The 24,082-nt window shown below is 36.8% G+C and overlaps 1 protein-coding gene across 1 annotated transcript in view; it reads left to right on the top strand.

The window, feature by feature from the left end:
• The window catches only part of LOC126974767 (tyrosine-protein phosphatase 69D), a 56,183-nt gene extending 35,302 nt beyond the window's left edge, over nucleotides 1–20,881 (top strand). The window contains exons 17-26 of the mRNA XM_050822430.1: nucleotides 1,750–1,961; nucleotides 2,713–2,816; nucleotides 3,637–3,788; nucleotides 4,903–5,094; nucleotides 5,697–5,846; nucleotides 6,603–6,780; nucleotides 7,568–7,683; nucleotides 9,202–9,333; nucleotides 12,187–12,462; nucleotides 13,426–20,881. Of these exons, the coding sequence (XP_050678387.1) occupies nucleotides 1,750–1,961; nucleotides 2,713–2,816; nucleotides 3,637–3,788; nucleotides 4,903–5,094; nucleotides 5,697–5,846; nucleotides 6,603–6,780; nucleotides 7,568–7,683; nucleotides 9,202–9,333; nucleotides 12,187–12,462; nucleotides 13,426–13,497 (1,584 nt within the window). The 3' untranslated portion in view covers nucleotides 13,498–20,881. The remainder of the gene's footprint in view (nucleotides 1–1,749; nucleotides 1,962–2,712; nucleotides 2,817–3,636; nucleotides 3,789–4,902; nucleotides 5,095–5,696; nucleotides 5,847–6,602; nucleotides 6,781–7,567; nucleotides 7,684–9,201; nucleotides 9,334–12,186; nucleotides 12,463–13,425) is intronic.
• The last annotated feature ends 3,201 nt before the right edge of the window (nucleotides 20,882–24,082 follow it).

The raw sequence follows: 24,082 nt of genomic DNA, 5'->3' as shown, positions 1-24,082 counted from the left end.
GACGTTGTCTTTGTTTTAGTTTATGACAATATCATAAACTTAGTATACTAGCGTAATAGACGAACCCTGTGTCAGAGTGAAACCTAGGTGTGAGAAAGAGACGGAATAGATGGACCGTGAAACCGTTTTTAAACAATTTAGTGTCCATTAGTCTCCTGTCAAGTTTTAATTTTAGTGGTTTTATCGTAATTATTCTGTTTTTTAACGGATTTAATTAAAAAATATAATGGTGTCGTGTTCTACATTAGATTGTGTATATATAATACAGCAACAATTCAAATAAAGAAACATTTCACAGGTAAATACTAATTTTTCAATACTACTTTCGTGGTTTATTTTCGTAGAACATAATTACATTTTAAATACGCAGTAAAGACTCTATTTTCTAAACATTAAATTAATTTAAAAAAATATGTGTTACATAATAAAATATTGTATAGGGATTATACCAAAAGCAAAATACTGCACACTTCACTAACTCACTAACGGCCGTTCCCAATATTCAGTCTATCTCTTACTTGAGATAAAAATCGTAACAATCGTTGACTTTTCTGCCCCAACAAACTTATCGACGGTAACTCACCTTATTCGTACACGCTGTCTGACAATGGGACGACGTATAGCTTACCAGCGATAAAAGTTTGTATGGAAATTTCAATTGACGCGTCCCAATATAAGGCGATAAGAATGACATATCGGGTATATAGGGACAGCTTCAGATTATTGACAGCTAATTACTGACAGTAGAAGGTAGTAATTCATCTGTAGATGTATATTGAGAACGGCCGTTACATATCTGTAAAACCAGCACACATGAACATTTTAAATTTAGTCTCGCGATAAGGAGTAGTGTATGAATGAATGTCTGTCTATTACTCTAGTATACTAAGTTTATGGTTATTCTACTGAATATAACAGATAATTATATGTTTTATAGCACTATTATAGTTTAAGACTGTTGTGTGTATAAATCTTTTTTGGAAAAATAACCGATTCACTCTCATGATAAATATATGCCCACTTTATGTGTTTATTTTTATGTCAACTATTTTCTTACCTTAGATAATTTATATGACTAGATAGAGTCTCTTGCTGTTGTTAGTCAAACCGATAAAAACAGGCCAAGAATATTATTTTAGTGTGCGTGACAAGCTACGTCTTACACTCGCAATTTGTATGACACTTTGTGTTAGTGTGCGTGAATTGTTCAAAATAGAGGTTAGTTCTAAACCTAATTTTTTCCGACATTTTCACAGCTGTCATAGTCCATCTAGACGTATAAATAATCTATGTTTCTTATTATCAGCGAAATTAGATAAGTTGTTGAGCTATTGTTTTTGATTATATGTTGTGTGGGCTTTGTAGTTTATGAATTTAATCTATGCAATAGTAAGTATGTAACTAATGCAGTAGTTAGTAAGATTAGGTTGGAATAAATATTGTAGAAGTTTTTTTTTTATGGAAGAGAGGACAAACGAGCATACCACATTCTCTTGCAATATCAGAGGAATCATAAGAGCTTTGCCGGACCTTTTAAAAAGTGTACGCCCTTTTTTTTGAAGGTCTAATTTCGTTTAGATTTAATGAAAAGACACTTAAAAAAACATATAACTCGCGAAATGTAGTAGGTATTTCGAATTTTATTTTATTATTTACAATATTTTTTTCATAAGATTACATATTATATATTTGACCATAGTATTTCATTACCATCAAAAATGATATGCATATTTGCTATAATAAACACAGGAGCGCAAGAAGTTCATCTGCGCGCAGGGCCCCACCGACACAACCGTGAACGACTTCTGGCGCATGATCTGGGAGCAGGGCCTGGAGCTGATCGTGATGCTCACCAACCTGGAGGAGTACTCCAAGGTCAAGTGCAGCAAGTACTGGCCGGATGAGGTGCGCGGCGCACGCGCCTTCGGAGCCATTACTGTGCATCACGTCTCTGAGAAGAGGTGCGTATTTTTTATTAGAGGTGTAATTGGCTCTGATAGGAAGTGGGGAAAAAGAGGGACCAAAGAGGATGTAAATACTAACCCCCTTATTCATAATAGTCTGCTAACTTAAAGCATTGCTAATTCTCACTCTGTCTTCTTCTATTGACCTAAGTCAGAATGAGAAAAAACACTCCTAAGCGGCTGTTTAAAGTTAGCGGACCATTATAAATAAGGAGGTAAGTAATAAGAGGCGGGACTGTATAAGTAATAATTGAAATTTAGTTTACTATGAAACGTGCAGTCATTTGACATAAGATTGAAATAGTAGATAGTAATTACAGTATGGCGATTGGCGACGAAGTATAATCCGGCTAAGTTTGAAAGCGAACAGTTGCGGATTTCGGCTATATCCGTTTTTTACAAGATTATAGCCCTCATCTGGCAATCTATCAATGATTGTATCTCTCTTTTGTATCACAAGCGAATCGCTTTTTTCTTACAGTTTCATATATGTCTCTAGTATATATGGCATATCATACTAGAGACCTTTTTGTAATGAAATTTAGGGACGAGACGAGCCGGTTACGCCCATTACAATGCAGTGCCGCTCAGGATTATTGAAAAACCCAAAAATTCTGAGCGGCACTACAATTATTGCGCCATTATTGTTACCTTGAGAAATAATAATATGTAAGGACTCATTTGCCCAGTCTCACCTGAAATCTATGTCCCGAAATCATTAAAACAATAAATAATTATTTGTTTACAGATATTCGGATTACATTGTGAGGGAGTTGAGAATATCAAAACAGCCTGTTAACTCAGAAGGACAACCAATTGTTGAAAATAACGGAGTAGCTAAACGGAATGGAGGTAAATTATAAAAATACTCATTTTATAAAGAAAATCCAATAAATTATGGCTTTTACGCATATAAATATTTCATTCTTAGGAATACTTACACATTTTTCCGGACTTCTATTGTGCAATGTTAACAAAAACATTTTCTATTATTTTGACATGCTCATTTATGTAATATGCAATATTGAAAATTTTGTTATTAAGCTCTTACGGCGACTCGTAGGACGATTTGTTCTAATGTGATAAGGATAAGAAACGTATAATGTTTTCTTTTTTCTATGGAAGAGAGGACAAACGAGCTTACCTGATGTTAAGTAATCACCGTCGCCCACATTCTCTTGCAACACCAGAGGGCTCACAGGAGCGTTGCCGGCCCTTTAGAAAAGTGTACGCGCTTTTTTTGATATTACATAGCTTGGTTGTAGGTTGTACGTGGAAGAAAGTGCCTTGAGAACCGCACTGTGGAAGAATGCCACATATCTAGTGTGAGGAGATGTTATTATAATTTGTGGCGTGTCGTGCGAAGGTGGAATTTGATAGCAGGAATCAGGTCAAACAGCTCTTCGGAACACTCCCCGTGATAAATGCGCTAAAAGAGACACAATGAAGCGACGTCTTTACGCAACGCCAAGTGATCTAGCCTTTCACAGAGCAACTAGGTACCCGACAATTTGAGCAGCTGTGCGTTGCACGCGGTCAAATGGTTCGAGCTGATACTGGGGTTCACCAGACCATAGATGACAGCAATACTCCATATGTGTGCTTTTTCGAACCCAATTTGGCTTTTTGAGTTCCGGTGATCTTATCCGATTATATCTGTTTTTTTGCACAGATTGTGGTATGAATGAGACAACTGGCAGTGCTCCAACGTCCCCCCGCGAGCAGCTCAGAACAGAGTCCCGTGTGGTGCGCCAGTACCATTTCCTAATGTGGAAGGACTTTGCAGCGCCCGAGCATCCACATTCCATTCTTAGGTTTATTAAGGTGAGTAGAGATATGATGATTAATTAATTTAGAAAAAAAGTTAAGTAATTTAGCTTAAAAAAGTCTTGTCCACTAATAGGCGTATATTTTTAAAGGAGTGATTTCAGAATCGGATTTTGGTTAAAATATTGTAGTGATTTGCGGACTTCCATTGCACATGATGCCGGTTTTATGCCACTATTTGTGTGCGAAGGGCGCCGTAGTTAGACAAATTACTGGACTACTGATATAGTATACCCTTAAGGCCGGGGCACTACGATGTCGCAACCAGTCGCCGCTACTAACATAATATATAGTTCTATAGGGAGTTACTTCACCTGGTGTCCATCCGATCAGCTCGGGCGCGTGCACAGAATTTTACTGGTCGTGCCACCATACTAGTCGCGTCACCACTAATTACTATAGAGCTGTATGGTGTCTTACTCACTCAGCCGCCAGTGACGCTACTACCTCATTGAGTGCAACACGTGTGCACTGTTGGGTTTTGATTTTAAATTGCATAAGATGGATACTTTCGATACAGAAAGGTTTATCATTGAATTCCCAAGTAGACCACCTATTTAGTATAATTCCTCATCAGTTTCAATTCAATCCAGTAGAGATTTAAAATGAAATGCGTAGGTTAAAATAAGGACGAACCCACCACCGTTTCACTAGTGCTATCTCATTGAGGTTCATTTTGATATTGTCTCAGTGTGGTGTCGTGACTCTGGTGTCTGAATGGTGTCTAGTTTGGTAACTTATGCAACCAGTCGCGACACCGTGGTGTCCCGGTGGAAAATTTGGTCCTTAATACGACTCTCGTTTTATCTCGATTTGGGACCCAGAATTATTTTTATTTTCAATATTTGTATTGTATGGATATCTTTTCCGTGTAAGAATTTAGTGTCGCACGGTTTGACAGTTCCACTGTGAAACAATTTCATTATAACAACAGGGAGCATATTTTACGAAATTATTCTTGATGTTTTGAAATATTATTGGCAAATTCCTATAAAAGTAGTAGCTAGTAAAATATAAAAAAAGCTCTGTGTTGTTGTGTGTAGGGTGTACCATTAAACATCAGATGAACGTGTTGTCACTCCATCCAATGCTAATGTTGCGTGTGGCACAGCGCGTGAATGAGGCGTGGTCCATGTGCGTGTCGCGGTGCGCGCTGGTGCACTGCTCGGCGGGCGTGGGCCGCACGGGCACCCTGGTCGCGCTCGACTGTCTGCTGGATCAGCTGCGGGACACGGCCGTGGCGCCCGTCGCCGCCACCGTGGCCGAGCTGCGCTCCCAGAGGAACTTCCTGGTGCAGTCGCTGGTGAGTCACACTTCGAACGGCAACGGCGCCTATTTCTGCTGTCAAGCAGTTATGTGTAAACATCAAAAATTACAGCGCAAATCAGACTTAACATCTTATGTCTCAAGGTGACGAGCGCAATTGTAGTGCCGTTCAGAATTTTTGGATATTTCAAGAATCCTGAGTGGCACTGCATTGTAATGTGCAAGGCGTATCAATTTCGATCAGCTGAACGTCCTGCTCGTTTCGTCCCTTATTTTCAAAAACAAAGAGATTAAAAGAAAAAAAAATAATGCAGATAGTGGTATGAACTAATTACAATTTATGACCATAATCATAAGTGTGTCGATAAATTTAAATAAAGCTTTAAGTCTACCATTTGAACGTAATAATTATATCTCAAATTTTTGTTCTGCATTTCTTGAACACATGTCTTAAACATGTTTCGTTATTTCTAGTGTTTGACGTTGAATAAAAACTCGTTTCTTTTGGTATGGAATCTGATGGACTCGAATCAATCATTATTTAATAACACGTAATGTGACGTCATCGACGTCAGGTGCAGAGATAATGTAACCGGATAAAACGTCACAAATTTAAACATGCATTCTTTATGTCCACAGAAACAGTACGTGTTCGTGTACCGCGCGTTGGTAGAGTACGCACACTACGGCGACACCGAGATCCCCGCTTCCAAACTGAAGGTCACCATCGACAGGCTGCGGAACACGCCCGAGGGCGCGGACAAGTGCCTCATGGAGATACAGTTCGAGGTGATTACTTGTCTTACAATCTACTGTTTGCCTTATGTCGCTTTTCAGATTCAGTTCGGAGTACCATCATGATCATCATTTCAGCCGGAAGACGTCCACTTGCGCTGCCCTCGGATGAGGAAGATCGTCCGAATAATGTGGATATATTATTCGGACAATCTTGAACAGATCATCGGTCCATCTTATAGGAAGCTTACCACTACCACGTCTTCCGGTACATGGTCGCCATTCAAGGATTTTACTGCCCCAATGGCCATCATAACAATATAACATAGAGCAATACTGTGAAAATAACTAAAGTTAACTAGCCGCATCGTATCTACGTCGGTTAATTGCCTAATCTTTTTAACCGCGTATGCTGCATATCTAAGTTTGTGCACCAATTCTTCTATATGGGGGCTCATTGCAATTGGGAATCCCGAGTAATGCCAAGAAATATAGCAGATTCCACCGGTTTTATCACTTCTCAGTTTAACAAAACACTCGCATCTACATTGCTGACATTTGGCTCGGTAAATTTGAAATATGTATTTAGTTTTATTATATTTAACAATAGATTATTTGCGCTTAACCAGTACAAATGTCAGTTAGAGCATTGTTTATTTCGCCATATAAAATTGGCATATTTTCACTTTGAATATGAGTGTAGTGTTATCCGCAAACAATACCTTGTGTTTTTTGTGGGTCAGCACGGTAATCTCCACCAGATGACTCGTATGTTTGTTTATAAATTGAGAGTTGTTGATTTATTTACAGAAGATGATGAATCCTCCGGTGGCGGAGGCAAGTAAGTCCTGGTCGGCCGCGCTAGCCGAGGAGGTCCGCTCCAAGAACCGCTGCCAGGAGTGTCTGCCCTACGACCGCAATCGCGTGATTCTCGCGCCGCTGCCTACACGCGACTACTCCACCTACATCAACGCGTCCTTCATTGAGGGTACATCTAAATTTTCTATATATCTTTTAAAGTTCCATTTTTTAAAGATTTACTGAACGTAAATTCTGCAAAGTTTTGCCCTCAGTCAATCCGACACGTGTTTCGCCTCTACGCGAGGCATCCTCGTCCTCCTCCATCGAGGAGATGTCGACTCGCTAAATTCTGGCACGTGACCTCGGAAGGACACAACTTTGCGGTTTTTATACTAAATAAAAATCACAAAGTTTGGATTCCATTTTATAATAAATTTATCGAGGTTTTTTACCATCATTCACCTTAACTATCAGAGCTCCCATGTATTATGCCCAATTATAATATTGGAGGAACAGATTTTATTTTAATTTTATTACAATGAGTCTACCAACGCTGTATAAACTGACCAGATCAAATAAAAGAGCTTAGATAATTTTGTACGTCTAGATAGAGCCTCTTGCTGCTAGACAACCGATGAAAACAGGCCAGTTTTATTTCTTTAGTGTGCTACGCCTTACACTCGTGATTTGTGTGCCACTTTGTGTTAGTGTGCGTGTCTTGCTCAAAATAGAGTTTAACTGTCAACCTCAAGTTTTTTTCGAGTTTTTCCCAGCTCTCAGTATATCTAGACGTATAAATGATCTATGGAAATAAGAAAACAATATGTAAAAATTTCCTTTCTCCGAAATGTTACCATTGTAAATTAAAAACGACTGTTATATAACAGTCCAAAGTTAAAAATAGATAAATTGATATGAATTAATAATAATTTTAAGAAGTAATTTATATAAAACTTAATATTATAATGAAACAGGTTACGACTGCTCGGAAGGATTTATTATCACCCAGGATCCACTCCCCAATACAATCTTCGACTTCTGGCGCATGGTCTCCGAACACGGTGTCACCACGATCGTAATGCTTAGCGAGGTATGTCGTTAGTAATATGCTTTTGCCTTAAATTTACTTATATATTTCATAAACAGTTTATTATTTTTTAAAGTGACAACCCTCACTTCTGGGATTAATTACAAAAATTTAAAACAATTTTTTATGAATAAATCACAACCTGAGATAACACAAAGACATATAAAGGCAGTTTCATCTCAACATTATATCTAGATAATGTTCTGTATGTTCATAAGTACATTAAGGATTTTGCTAGAAACTACGAAAATCATAATATTAACACGGGGAACAAACATAAATTTATAATGCCTATTACTCGGCTAAGTCGAGTTATTAGTAAGTCTTTTGTGGGGCGATGCTATATGTGCTTTTACCAAAACGATCCCAAAAAATGTATAAAACAAATGTGTAACGAAATTCAAAATTCTTTCGTTTTTTATTTTTTTTTTTGTTTTTTATTTTTTATTATTCATAAAATCTACACATTACATCTCTTATTAGCTAGGTAATACAGTACAGATCATTGGCCAACAGTGATTTTATATTATATAGGCAAATACTAAAAAATAATCTTGAATTCATAAATAATCTACTCGAGATAAAACAAATATAGCGAAGCGAGCAAGGAAGAAAAAATAAATGTACGCATAATATCGTGATTTCTGTGTATGTGTGTGTTTGGGTGTGTAGTGTGTTGTTATTATCAAGTTATTATTAAAAAAGACAGGTAGAAATATTACATATGACATAAATGATTTTATTATTGATACCACAGATTGATTGATTTATGTATGATATTACATTGTAGCCATATTTTTATGTAAAAAAGAGCCCGCTGAGTTTCTTGCGCCTGTTCTTCTCATGGCAGAGGTACACTATTTCGAATGGGTTTTTAACGTTGAATTAGTAATTTTAAATCCTATTTTGATTAAAAAAATAAAAGATGTGGTGTCGCGGGACACCAGGTAGGAACGAAGTTTCTTCGGCTAATGTAGGATTGACACAATTTGTAAAAAAAAAATCGTGTTCAATTTTATGTAGGTTTTCTTGATTTTTGTCTTAAATTTTGCAGATTAGTTTTTATTGAAGTACAGGAAAGTATTTAGGAAATTCAGTATTTTAGGAAACAATAAATTACGTAAAAAAAAAATCGTAATCCAAATTATCAATTAAAATAACAAAATATGTCTCTTTATTTTTGTTTGACAACATAAAATTACATAGAAATAGAAATAATTACAAAAAAAGTTTATAATTATTATTATTATAAGTAATTCTTATTAATCAGTCTCGTCATTAAATTCTATTGCTGAAACTATTGGCTTGTGGTAACTAAAATATGATACATATGTAATAATTAATTTTTAGTCGCGCCTGCGCACGTCTCATTTAACGGTTTTATTCCACGGACTTTTTCTTACGGTTTCACTATCACATTTTTTCAGTTCTGTCCCGCAGCAAAATCCCTATCTCCTCCAAGCCTGCCGTAAGGAACTTCGTTCCAATATTTGAATTTTATGTTTTTGTGTTTTTGGTCAGTTGGGCGATGGCAAGTGTCCTCGCTACTGGGACGACGGAACCGCGCAGTACGAGCACCTGGCACTGCAGTACGAGCATAGCGAGTCCTGTCCCTACTACACGCGTAGGCACTTCACGCTTCTGGACAACAAGGTAGTGAGATACGACGATAAACTTGAACTCAATACTAAAATTAAAGTAAAAAAAAATATTTGCAACTAACACAATATTTACGTACTTAAATAGAACAAATATATATACGGAGCAAGGCCGGTGACATCTTTGTTTTTGTCCATGTTTTTGTGGGCGTTGAACACGACAGTAAGTAAAACACAGTCTTATAAACGTTACAATTGTAATGGTAGGTACACTTCACAAAGCCTTATGATAATGTAATAAGAACGTGGCGATCCCGGGATGCGCGTGCGACACAACCGCCTCGCTCGATAGTTTCTCCCTGGTGCTAAGTGATCGACGCCGCCCACAATCTCTTGCAACACCAGAGGAATCACAGGAGCGTTGTCGGCCTTTAAGGAAGGAGTACGCGCTTTTTTTGAAGGTATCCATGTCGTACCGTCCCGGAAACACCGCACAAGGAAGCTCATTCCACAGCTTTATAGTACGTGGAAGAAAGCTCCTTGAAAATCGCACTGTGGAGGACCGCCACTCATCCAGATGGTGGGGATGATATCCTAACTTGTGGCGTGTCGTGCGAAGGTAGAATTCGGCGGTAGGAATCAGGTTAAACAACTCTTCGGAACACTCCCCGTGATAAATGCGGTAGAAGACATACAATGAAGTGACATCTCTACGCAACGCCAAGTAATCCAGCCGTTCACAGAGTACTGGGTCCCCGATAATTCGAGCTGCTCTACGTTGCACGCGGTCAAATGGGTCGAGCTGATACTGGGGTGCGCCAGACCTGAGATGACAGCAATACTCCATGTGTGGCTGGACCTGTGCTTTGTAGAGCGCTAGAATGCGGGCCGGCTTGAAGTATTGCCGTGCTCTATTAATGACGCCCAGCTTCTTCGAAGCCAATTTGGCTTTGCCCTCCAGATGGCCACGGAATTGGCAATAGCTAGAGATTTCGAGACCCAGTATTCCGATAATAGGCGAGGCTTTAAGGGAAGTGTTGTCGAAGAGCGGTGATACGGCAAATGGGGTTTTTTTTTAGTGGTAAACGTCTTCTGGGGGTTACGGACTAGGTTCAATTTACCCCGTTCCGCGACCTTCTCGAGAGAGGCCTCGATAGAAGACACAAGTTTCTCCCGGCATTGGTCAACGATATCCTGAGAGAGACCTGCATGGCCCGTGTATAACCACATCAATGATATATTGGAGGTGTCCAACATATCATTGATGTGCAGAAGAAACTGCGTGGGAGATAGCACACAGCTTTGGGGCACTCCAGTGTTCACGGGCTTCGGGTTCGAGCAATAACTGTCGACAACGACCTCTATGCTGAGCCCAGTGAGGAAGCTGGAGGCCCACTTGCATAAGCTCTCGGGAAGCCCAAACGATGGAAGTTTTGAGAGGAGCGCTTTGTGCCATACACGATCAAAGGCCTTCGCTATATCTAGGCTAACTGCCAGGCCTTCCCCATTGCTTTCAATAGCCGCCGCCCATCTATGTGTTAGTTATACTAGAAGATCACCTGCCGACCGACCATGGCAAAAGCCGTACTGTTGGTCTTTGATCAACTGGTGACCTTCTAGGTATACCAAGAGCTGGTGGCTTATTATTATGCTCTCCATGATGTTGGAGAGCAGGGAGGTAATAGCATTAGGCCTGTAGTTTGCCGGATCCGAACTGTCTCCTTTTTTTCGTACTTGCTCTTGTCTCGACGTTCTTGATACGACATATATATATATATATATATATATTACATGTTATATACAAATTACACGTTAGAGTGTTTGTCACAAATTACTCGCACTTCAGTATAATTGTTACTATCGCAATCAGCGATGAGGTTCCAGTGGAACCAATAAAATGACTCTGCACATCAATGTCATTAGTAGCGCACGCCTTTGTAATAACGCGTCATGTTTTACATAATAAATATATATAATAAGTATGATTTATAACTTTTGACTTGAACAATGGATTAAAGGAAAATGTTGTAAAATTATTTTATCATATTTTCGATAGTAGGCTACATAAGGTAACTATAGTTTAAAATAACATCAATTATGATACTGCCACCGATTCGTCAAACTGATTATAATGTATGGAAATACCCTGTAAATTGTCACTATTAGGAATAATCTACACATGTCCGAGCGGCTGTATGGGCGCCCATAGATACTCCATATAAGATATCTTCTCATACTTTTGATTATAATTAAAACAGTCGTAATTAAAAGCAAAACTTAATTATTAAACTTAATTAACAAAAGGAAATAAAAAATGTGATGATTTTAGCTTGTGCGGGCGATCACGGGTCTGTCTCAAGATCCCCCGTCTGCTACCTCTTTTTCGCTGACTGTCCTTGGACCGTTGGACTCGCTTTTGTTAGTTATTATAGTGAAAGATTCGTGATAATTACCGAGCACCATACATCAACTACTGTTCGTGACATACACTTAGGGCTATATTTCACAAAGCTCCCAAACTAGACACCAGATTCATGACGCGTTAGAGGTTGTCCCGCCACCAAATTGGTGGCGCAATCAAACGGTCAATAACCTGATGTCCGTTTTATATATTATATATTTATATTTTCTATAGAGCTGTATACATTTTGTTGGGAGCGGCGACAGGTTGCACCGCCGTGTTGTCTCGATGAATAGACTCGAATCTAGTGTGAGTCTCGTGCCAGAGTTTGGCGAGTCAACATCTCCCGAGGATGCCTCGTGTAGAGGCGAAATACGCGTCCAATTTACGGAATTGACACTAAAGAAATCTCAAAATATTTGGATAATTATGGATTACCGCAAAGCAACGCCCACTTATATAAATATTCGGAGCTCTATCTGTCACGTGTGCACGTGCGTGTCGCAGAGCGGCGAGCGCGTGCGCGTGCGGCAGCTGCAGTACCACGGCTGGCCCACGGCGGCGGGCCACGTGCCCGAGGTGACGCGCGGCCTGTGCGAGCTGGCGGAGCTGGTGCGCGACGAGCGGCCGCTGCTGGTGCACTGCGCGCGCGGGGCCGAGCGGGCCGCGCCGCTCGTGGCGCTGTGCGTGCTGGCGCGGCAGCTGCGGGCCGAGCGCCGCGTGGACGTGGCCGCGGCCGCGCGCCGCCTGCGGGCCCAGCGCCCGCACACGCTCGACACATTCGTGAGTGCCGCCCACATTATGACTACCGCAACGGCGACAAGCAGTAATATATAAACATTACAGTGTTTCGGTCTGAAGAGAAATTACTGGACAAACGAGACTTAATCTCGTATGTCTCGAGGTGACGAGCGCAATTGTAGTGTCGCTCAGAATTATTGGGCTTCTCAATAAACCTGAGCATGCCCATTACAATAGTGCCTGCATTGTAATGGGCAGAGCATATCAATTACCATCATCTGAACGTCCTGCTCGTCTCGTCCTTCTGAGAGTCGCCCTTCACACTGAAACACAGTAATGTTTACACATTACTGCTTCACGGCAGAAATAGACGCCGTTGAGGTACCCATAATCTAGCCGGCTTCCTGTGCAAAGGCGCCTCCCACTGGTAAAACAGATTTATTCACCGTGGACCACGGAATCAATCCGAAAAAAAACTTTAACAAAAGTAGAATTTAAAAATTGCATTACATTTGCATTGTATTCTTAAGGCATCCAGGAAGAGTTTTCGAAGCTAACGCCTGACGGTATATGATACAGTGCGTTGTTCTTGCCTTAAAATTCCTCTGTTTTACTAATGTTGCAAAGCCAAAACGTGATCCCAACAAGTGAAACCAATGAGTTTCTCCCAGCTAATATTATGAAAATATTCCGATATTGTGTTCATAACGTCGATACCTATTCAAATTGTATCCAGTTCTCATGAAATCAATAATTCTTCACAATATGAAGCGTCGTGCACGTATTGAAATTGATTTTTTTCGACGTATTCACAGCTGCCATAATCTATCTAGGCGTATAAATGATCTAAGACTACACAAACGGACATTATAATTTGTCCATTTTATTAATAAAAGTTGCCATTTGCAAGTGCCTGAATTCATTATATTTTACTCTTAAAATGCTATTAACGTTGTCTTTACTGTATTTTACTTATCCGAAATTCATACTTTAATTTATTTTCAGCTCCAATACGAATTCCTACACCGTGCCATACTCAACTATGCAGAACTGCACAATCTTCTAGAAGACAGCTAAACTTCGAATCTGCTTACATGAACATAAGCTCTAGTTTTCAGATGATTAAGCAACTGATGGCAGCGTGTCCTAGAACGTTGGATCAACTTTTATAAGTGACTGATATTTGGAAGAATACGGCCAGATAGAGATTGCGTGTTGCACTCAATCATATCATGATTAATTAAAACATTAAATAGTTGATAAACAGATTCAAAAACTGCTGCTACAAACGCATTCATTTTAACATTTCCTTGACTTGTATTAATGATGAATGCTGCTACGAAATTAAACTAAAACAAATCATTTTATAACATTTTAATCTCTATCTAGCCATCCTATAGTGGAAATGAAGAAATTATTTAAACAAATTGTGTTAATTGACAGAAGTAGGTGCTTGATAAATTATATTCCAGTGTGCTTTCAGCTTCTATAAGAAAGGTTATGTTCAACAGTTCTCGAATTATTACTTTTGTAGATTAGATCTGACTATCGTACAAATTGTCTCTGATTCTATATTCTAATAGACAGACAAAGTAACGAGCTATATATATTTAGTTTGAATTATTTCTGTGTATTCTTTTTGTATATGTGTATCCGACTCGAAGGACCAAATGCTCTTAAGGTTGGCTATTTTGTGTTTACTAAACAGTAATAGAACTTTATGTACGTTGTACATGTTTTTTTAATATTATGTTTTTTGTTAGATAACATGCAACAATTGCATACGAATTATATTATATTTTATTTTTTCGACAGCAGCTATATCAATCTGTCTATTGGTGTATAGCGATTTGTTATTTGTTAGTTAGGTAACGTGCGTATTTAGATATATTAGTATGGCGATGCCGCCTGACAGCGCTTGTTTACTGTATGCAGGGCTTGGTGATATCTACATATATCTCACAAGTTGTGAATCATATTTTCAAGTTATTATAGATTTTTTTTCAAATTAAGCTTACGAAACTTTTGCAGTTAACAGGAAATGCTTCTTTAATTATTTAAGCGGTGCAAGCACTTCACTACAATTTTTTTTAACTAATAATAATAATAATAAATTCTTTATTGCCATAAAAATCATTACAAATATAAAATAAATAATTAGGATACGCGATGAAACAAAAGGCAAAAGGAAAAGGCTCAGCTTCACCTGACACAGAATCATGGATTTATGTTTCCATGCAGCGATGTTTTGTTTTTCAGCCATCCCCTCCTCCCTAAGGTGTTGAGAGGGAGTGGATGTATTGTGGCTCCCCGATTACCTACTTAAGCTATCTTTTTTTTTATAAAATGTAATATTAGAAAAAAAATCTGATTACCCTTGCAAGTGTATGTAAGTGTGTGTGTATGTATGTGTGTGTTTAAGTATGTGCATGAGTGTGAGCGTGTGTTTATGTCCGTACACAGAAAAAATCTTTTAGAGAAATATATTTCCAGTGGAAGTGGTTCAATTTCTCCGCAGCAAGTTGCTTTTTTAGTAGAGCAAAACTAATATACCTGCTTTTCACAACGCGGTGTTAAGCTTGAAGAGTAAAACAATTTAATAAGGTATCACTAACCTTGAGATATATATGTAATCACGGAGCCCTGTATACTAGCTTTGCGTTATTATTTAATAGTTAATATTGTTGGTACACGACTAACACAAACATGTCCAAAGATTTATGAAGATTCTATATTATGTATTTATTGTGGAAGAATCAGCCGCCACGCGTGAGCGGTTACTGTTCGGCTAAAATGATCCCAAGCACAAATGAGGTGAGTGCATACTTTCGTATGGTTTGTTTGTAAATAGTTTTTATACTGTTGGAGTGACGCATATTCTTTAAGGTTGTATTTCGATGTATGGAGAGTAAATATGATTACATCGTGCTTATGATACAGAAAGCTGTGCCATTAAAGACAGGCGTTTGAATTTCGGAACATTGTCGGAAAGCGGGCAAAACCGCTTTTTTTCTCTCATATCTGCTATATTCTACTTGAATTTCAAAGTCCATTCTTTATTGGCTCGGCTTTTTCTGTCAAGCGTGTCATCAAATGTATGAAATCATTTTTTGTAATGTATTAGTAAAATTGCGCAAGTATGCACTGCACTGTAACACAGTGTATATTATAAACTATTAGTGGTCCGATGAAATGAGATCGTTCGATTGAAGCATCCAAAATTTACTCGAACGTAACTAAAAAAAATAAATGTACAATCAAAACCGATTATACTTTTAATGAAGAATATCATGAAATTGAATGAATTCATTTCTACTGTATGCTCTATTAAAAACGAAATAAATCGGTATTTAAATTATAGCAACAAATATGGTACGACTTTAGTTTCTGAAATTTTAAGCTTGCCTAAGCGCTGTCTGTGGAGCAGGATGGCTAACTGCTGAGACATCACTAGTACTCACTCTTAAAGTTATTCCAAGAAATAGCCAAAATAGCGCATAATTGAAACCACTTCTTGATATCTATATAAAGCTTATATTTTTACAAATAATTATTATATATCTACAGAGTATGAGAAGAAAATTAATTTTTTTATATAAAAATAGACCAAAAGTTAAGTTTCACGTTATTTATATCACCGCCATTGGTGATTTTGTTTTGTTGCATTATCTCTAGAGCTCACTCTTAAGGGATTCTTTCTTGCTAGTTATTTTTATCACTGTTATCGTTATCAGAAATGTAGATATTTTGACTAGCTCTTCTTCTTTCTTTCTTCGACTCGCATCAAAGCTTTCTTATATAATGTTGTCCTATTGTTAGCACTCTAGACCTGGCACCTTGTCAGTACATGCCTATTCCCAAACCACCGCTATATTAAATTGAAATTAAGTTAATTAATTAAGTAAATTAAAACGACACGCAGAGTATCATAAAGTCAGATTTTAGTATACTATATTACTAACAGAATGTGAATCCACTCAATTGACAGCTAATAGTTTATTACACTGTGCCTTTATAAAAATTTTCGATGTATTTTACTTTTTTATATATATACGACGAGTCGTCTCGTCTTTACGACTGTTTATACCTTAGATAGGATAAGTGTATCTAGATTTTGTATGAACTAGGTAGGTGTGTCACTGTGATGTTATAGATAGTACAATAATATGTGGCGTGCGTTGGTGTCACTTCGGATGGATAAGGTACGAAATGACTACAACAAACACTGAAAACTTAATAAATAAAGCATTTTACATATGAAATGGGATGTCTATGAAATAGTGATATAAGAATAGGAGAATGAATTTAAAATTTGCAAATTTTTTACTTTTTTATAATTTTATAACTGACATGAAAAATTTAAAAAACCTATTAAGGAGCGACAAGATCTAAGGAAGCATGCGTATTATTAAAGAAGTATTATTTAAATTAATCGAATTGTTAGGCTTTTAATTATAAAAAATCAAGTGTTAATTGTGTCAAACTCAAAAACCTTCCAATATCTTAATAAATAACATAATGATTATTAAATGTTATAATTTTCTAAATACTACTATAGTTCTATTAATAAAGTAAAGTATTTCATTGATTTAATCGCATTTATGTAAGTAACGTCTAATTATTAATATCAATCCATTCCATTATTCATATTATCATATTTCATTATATCATATTTAGTTGGCGCAAACTAGGATAAATTTCGGTCAATGACCCTGTACTGTCGCACTCACCTACAATCAATTTCCCGTTTCACTCGGAAACCGCGCCCTCGGGTCACTTTCCGTAATTACTCTTGACTCTCGATTAATAAATATTGTGCTATGTCCGGATAATAAATATATTTGAACAGTTAGTACAATAGTTAGCTATAATATTATTTATAGCATCACAGTTACACTTCAATACTAATTGTATAAAATATAAGCTAAGTAACTTAGTGTTAGCGTTTCTGACATTCGATATTTTTTTTTTACTAGACCAAAAGAAAAAGAAAATAATATAACATCCAAATCAAAAATTCTCTATTAATTTTACTTTAGGTATTTAATGTTATGGTTGTTGAAAGCGTAGTGCCATTTTAAGCATTGTTAAATTATGGCGCGTCTTTTGACGTTTACAATCAAATAAAGCTGTTAGTTTTGCCGCCATTTTTTTTAATGTTCGTGTTTTATGAACTGCCATTAGGAGTACATATTACGGATGCACCGGACTTGCACGTGTCTCCGGCGCTTAATGAGGCTCTCTTCCTATCTTAAGTCATAATATGTTTGTTATTAGTGCGAAAATATTATGTCAAATAGACATTATTATACCGGGAATTTAAATTTAAATAGTTTATTATTATTTAATATCGTATTCCAGAAATTGTGTCAAATTTATTTTACAATCTGAATTGTTTTGTGTACAATATTAATTGAATGTAGTTTCAACTTTTACTGCTTTTGAGTTATGTCTTTTTTTATTGCATGCTTCATTACATTTTAATGATCTCTTGAATTGTGTTCAAATTTGTCGGTTAATATTTGATGTTGGCGTGTAAATGGTTACATCAAAATATTATTATTAAAGTAAACATTAACACGAGATAAGCCACCTTCACTTTCTTAATATCTGCCACTGTAACACGTATTTAAATAATTATTGATATATAATAGCTTGAAACCGGCTTTAAATTTAACGTTTAAAATCGATTATAATCGGTTTTTATGTGTTATATCTTTGGGAAGTTTTACTTGGAGTTACCGGTTAGTTCTGGAAGAGTTGAAACAAGGTGAGTGTAGACCGCAAACTCGTTTCGTGCGGTGTTATTAAACAAGTATTAGGTAAATATATATAAAATTGAAACAGTGCTCGCGGCAATGACTCGTTTTAAGCCATTTTTTTCGGTTTTCAAGTATTTTAATGTGAGTTTGCAGCCATATTTTACACACTATTCGTCGCATGTTAACCGGCCCTTATCGGGGGACTCGTGCAAGTGCCGGAAGAGACTGAACATTCGTGTGTTTAGCGTAAGCGACTGTAGTTAAGATTTTATATGAAACATAGTTCATAAGTAACTTATATTGAGCGATAGTTGCGTAGAATGGAACAGTTATGTATTTATGAATTATATTTGGCTGAACTATGTATTTAAATTAAAAAGTATCTCCTGAAATTGAAACTTTCGTTTCCGTTTCTCTTAGATTGAACTGGCGTCAAAATATTTCTGAAGCCATGAATTGTAATTGATAATGTTTCATTCTACGCACCGTCGTCTAGGAGTTCAAATTTGTGGATCGCTTTTGTGTAATCAATGTTGGAACTTGGTTAGGTGTTGTTGCGTTCCTGCGATAATCATGAATACAATATTGATCGGTTCGAAGGACCAATTTTTTTTTTCGCTAACTAAAGCGAACGTTCCTCACAAGCTAACCTTGCAATTTCGGTATCTGTCTTTAAGGTTATTTTCTACGTCTATTAATACACTTCTTCAACTGCTGAAGAAGCTAAAGCAGAAGAATTTAACGCTGTTTGTAATTTGACAAAGAAATACTATAAAAATGAATGTATGACAAATATTAGTGCGACTCACTATTTCGTCGTTAAGCGTTGACAATTAAATTTAAAAGCTGTACATTTACGACTAATCCTAGTATTAAAAATAAGGAAAAAACCAATTAATGGTCATTTCCAACTTGATAATTTTGTCTTAGGATTTGTTTTATTTTGAATATAGAAGTTTCAAATGGATCACGAAAACATATCTACGTCAATAAATGTTGAGTTACGAAACGCGGTAACACTACTTGCTATTTTTCAATACAAACGATCTTGACTCGTTTTTAACCCCAGACCAAATAAGATCAATATCTTTGTTTTGATATTTTTGTCTCTAGATACTTTAAAAAGTGTTTATAAGCTTAATGACATAAGAAGCGACAAAATGGAAAAGGGTATCACAGAGTGTTAGATTTTAACTGCAGCTCCCGACTCTTATTTGGAAGCCGCTGTTGTCTCTAGCCGAACCTATTACTGTGTCTCGCCTGCGTGAGCGCGACGGAATCTTGTTTTAGAATTGCTTAATCTAAAAAAGGCCTCGGATAATATAGCACCAATGGGAGGCTCCTTTGCACAGGATGCCGACTAGATTATGGCTAGCACAACGGCGCCTGTTTCTACTGTGAAGCAGTAATGTGTAAACATTATTGTGTTTCAGTCTGAAGAGCACCGTAGCTAGTGAAATTAGTGGGCAAATGAGACTTGACATCTTATGTCTCAAGGTGACGAGCGTAGTGTAATTGTAGTGCCGCACAGAATTTTTGGGTTTATTCAAGAATCCTGCACTGCAGCGGCACTGCAGTTGTAATTTGCAGGGCGTATCAATTACCCATCAGCTGAACGTCCTGGTTGTCTCGTCCCTTGTTTTCATAAAAAAACAAATTTCTTCTTAAGCGCACAGTGGTTGGAAAATAACCGGTACATATCTTACACACCTTAACCTTGTTTTGAAAATCATGATTATCGCAGAGGACGTAGTGATATAATTCTCACTAAAAATATTGCTTGGGCTGAACAGACGGTAAAACACGAATTATGTGTTAGCGTATTCCGATCAAGCAGTCTAACTCAACCCTAATATCACGCTTTACTTTTGCAATAAGAACTCGAAGGATGATTTTTAAATAGTGCTATTAAATATATGTTAATTCCTTTAACGCGATATTTATTAGTAAAAAATCCTGATAACATTTTTAAATGGAGTGCCTAGTTTTTAACCGACTTTGAAAAGGAAGGAGGTTCTCGATTCGATTGGTATTTTTTTATGTATGTACACCAATTACGCTGAGATTAATATAGTATAAAATAACTTAATAAGGATTTAATTTAATACACCTCTAATACAAACCTTACACCTTTAATATTAATCAAATACTAGTATTTGTATGTGCTACCTATTGATAGGTTTGATGTCGGTGCCAAGCCAAATGTAATGGCAGGTACCTACACTCGCCACGCGTGACTTTAAGCGGGATAGCTTCGTCTAGAACCAAACAACCCAATCGGGCAGCCACCGACGTAAACCCTATTAATAGGTAGCATGAACAAATAATAGTATTTTATTAATATTAAAGGTGTAAGATTTGCATTAGAGGTGTATTAAATTAAATATTTATTAAGTTATTTTATACTTTTCAGTTTTCGAAGTCGGTTTTTTAAACTTAGTTTTTTTAGTTCAAAATTGCAATAGAATACTCGACTTATAAGTAATATAGGCAGCCAATTCACCTTTGTTTATAAGCATACTCGTATAAAAGGCGCTTATTGTAATGTAAATATGATAGTTTAAGGCGCACATATTGTAGATTTACTCCATTCATTATGAATGCGACAGCGATTAACGTATTGATTTTGTTTTTATTTTTGTACATAGATAATGCAGGTCATGTAATATGATATTTTTGAAAATATACCAGTATTTAGATGTTGTGGTTTTATTGATGACAGTTCAACACCTTAGCCCATCTGTTAAAAAGCGGCCAATTTCAACAGTTCTTATAGTTTCGGAAAAAAGTGGCTGTGACATACGGACGGACAGACAGACAGACATGAGGAATGGATTAGGGTTCCTTTTTTGCCATTTGCCTACGGAACCCTAAAAAGCGAGTATCCTGTGGAGCTTAAAGTTTCGACTTAGGACTAAGGACGTACCAACCTTAGTGTGGTGCGGAGGGATGCGTCTTAAGGCTGAGATCTATAGAGCGCACTTAGGCTTTCCTCAGACTTATCTAGAGTCACATACGGTATTTATAAACATCGCCTTGAGTGCAAACTAAATCTTAAGCTAAAGTCGAACAAAAAGGAGATCAACAATTTATTTCGTCAGCTGTTGTTCGACGTTTAAAAAAAATCTCGTATAAATACACTGTCTGCTTTTGTGCTTGTTTTATATTCGCCATTTTTGCGCCCTTGGCCGTGTAGCGAGAGTCTGCGGTACTAAAACTAGTGATGACCACCTCAGCAAACATCGATAGATGATGGGACACTATTTAGAAAAAAAAAATTGGTTACGTTAATTCTTGAAGTATAAATAACACGGAAAACGAACGAAATTAATTCAAAACGCAAAAATACTTCAGAGTATTGTACGTTCCTTCGCAGCCATTAATTGCATTAGACGTCAAAATTAGTTCTCTGGACGCTCGCGAATGGCGCTTCGGCAACAACAATCCGGCTTTCACCGATAGATGTCATTTCATGTACCTATAAATGCGTTCAGTTTCTCATACCAAATTAATTAAGGGTGTCTCTTAATTCAGTAAAAGTAATAATGAAATAAGATTTTGATACTGTTTTAATTTAGTATACTTTCAATTGTAAACGTTTGTTTAATAATAATATGCTATGTATTGTGTATAATGAAACGTGAAGGCTTTACCTTTCTAATAACTAGTTTATTTCTATTTTAACTGTCTTAGCTTAAGGCGAAGGGTAAGCATAAAACACGCAAACAAGGTATTTTTAGACAACTTTAGTGGTGAAAATATAGCATTTGGAGCTATGAACAATATCATGTTACACATACTCTTAAGTCTTATTTGTAGGCTGCTAATGTTTGCTGTTGGTTATAGTTAATACTCCATAGCTATTTTGAACTACCACTTTTCATTGGAGTTAAACAAGTTTTTTCTCGGCATGACGCATTTGTTTAGTACTACTCTCAGAATAGTTATTCTTATAGCTTGTACTTTTTTTGTTTAGGTACATTTATTCAGTTTAGTAATCAATAATGAGAATTGGAAGTATATAACTGCTTGCGCCTTTGAAAATTTTACGTTTTCCACGCAAGAATTTTGAAACTATAAGCTTATTGGCGTCAACTCATATCACTCAAGGTCGCTGGCATTTAGTGTCGCCTTAAGCTCAGCATAATCTCAGCTGTCAAATGCTTAAAGTTGAACTCAGCTAAGTTTTACGTAAGTCTGAGCAAACGCAAAGTACGCTCTATTGTCCGTAGCCTAAGAGCCGTGACTGCGAGGTTTGAGCCATTTTCGTTACTTAGATGAAATAACTTTAAGAATGATCAAGGGAAACGGTCGGTCGTTTTTTTGAATAAATGAGTGAAACATATGGTGCTAGAGAAAGAGGTAGCTATATTATTATTACCATATCTGGTCAGCTACCACCATACCTACATTGTAACGTTAATAATACCATCTATGGTTACACTATGTAAATAAATTTTGGGTGTCGTCGCATAGATGGCGTGAAGATTGTCATTGCTTGTCAAATGATTTTGGATTAGGGTGGGGTCACAGTGTACGCTGTCTGCGTATTATATTAATACAAATAGGCGCCCGCTAATTTGCCGCTAGATTTCAGAGTATTAGTTTTATTATTTGTGATTTCAGCAATATTTTAATTGCATTTATTAAAAAAAAATATTGAATCAGATGTAATTTTGCGGAAATACCTAATTATCTAAATTTTGTGAGCCTAAACTCACTAAATTTAGATGATCATTTATTCCTTTAAGTTCCTGTAACCCCTAGCTGAAGCAGTGGGCATCCACAGTGCATCTCCATCGCGATCGGTCTTGAGCATTTTTCTTGATTTCTCTCCAGGTCTATCCGATGTCTCTTTCTCCATATTCCCTTGCTACACCAGAGGTATCACATGAGCGTTGCCGGCCTTTAAGGAAGGCTTACGCGCTTTATTTTGAAGATACCCATGTCGTATCGTCTCGGAAACACGGCACAAGGAAGCTCATTCCACAGCTTTGTACGTGGAAGAAAGTTCCTTGAAAACCGCACTCTGGAGGACGCACGCCACACATCCAGATGGTGGTAGAATTCGGCGGCAGGATTCAGGTAATTTTATTGAGCAAGCAAAAAAAAATATCAATGTAGTTTGTTACAAAACTAAAATGTGAATGAAATCTTAACAAGTTCCGAACGTTTAATTAACAGAGAGTTGGAAGTTTCGGGCAATCTACTTGAGTGGGCTATAAATAGAATATTGGGCATTTTCATCGAAACCGGATGACGAAATATCTTTCAATACTAATTGTACTTCTTTGTTATTACAAAACATTCATCTGTCTTGATTGTAGTTCCCTTATTTGACTCCTTGCTGTTTCGAGTTCTAATGGTAAAAATAATTAATATATTAAGATTTCTATATAATAACAAAATAATTTTTAGGCTATATTTTACCTTTGAAAGCGCCAATTAAGTTTATTTTTGTTTATTTTGAGCTGATTGGAGCTTTTTTTATAAATATATTACACCCTACGTAATGCATAGAACCAGGCAAAATGGTATAAATAGGCTTATATAGGACGTGTTAATAGGCTCAAGGTCTAAAGGCTGATGCATCCAATATATGATAATTTATATTTATACAGTTTATTCTTTAATAGTTTTTATGAAATATTTAATGTTTAAAACACTTTTAACTTTAGACGTGAGCCATGTATTAGCAGCACCTTACAAACTAATTTGTTTTGTATATTAAAGCCATTGTAAAATACTCTATTGATTGAAGAGTGTGGCCGTTGAGTTTCTTGTATGTTCTTCTCACGAGCTCTACTTTTTCCGAACATATGGTAGATTCAGTAATTTAATAGAAATATTTTATAGCGACGATTCAAAAGCGCTTAGATTAAGCCTAATTTAATAAAGTT

This window comes from Leptidea sinapis, chromosome 33 (genome assembly GCF_905404315.1).
Source record: "Leptidea sinapis chromosome 33, ilLepSina1.1, whole genome shotgun sequence".
Classification (NCBI taxonomy): domain Eukaryota; kingdom Metazoa; phylum Arthropoda; class Insecta; order Lepidoptera; family Pieridae; genus Leptidea; species Leptidea sinapis.
Note: the sequence above shows the minus strand (reverse complement) of the source record. Positions and strands in the feature narration are given on the sequence as shown.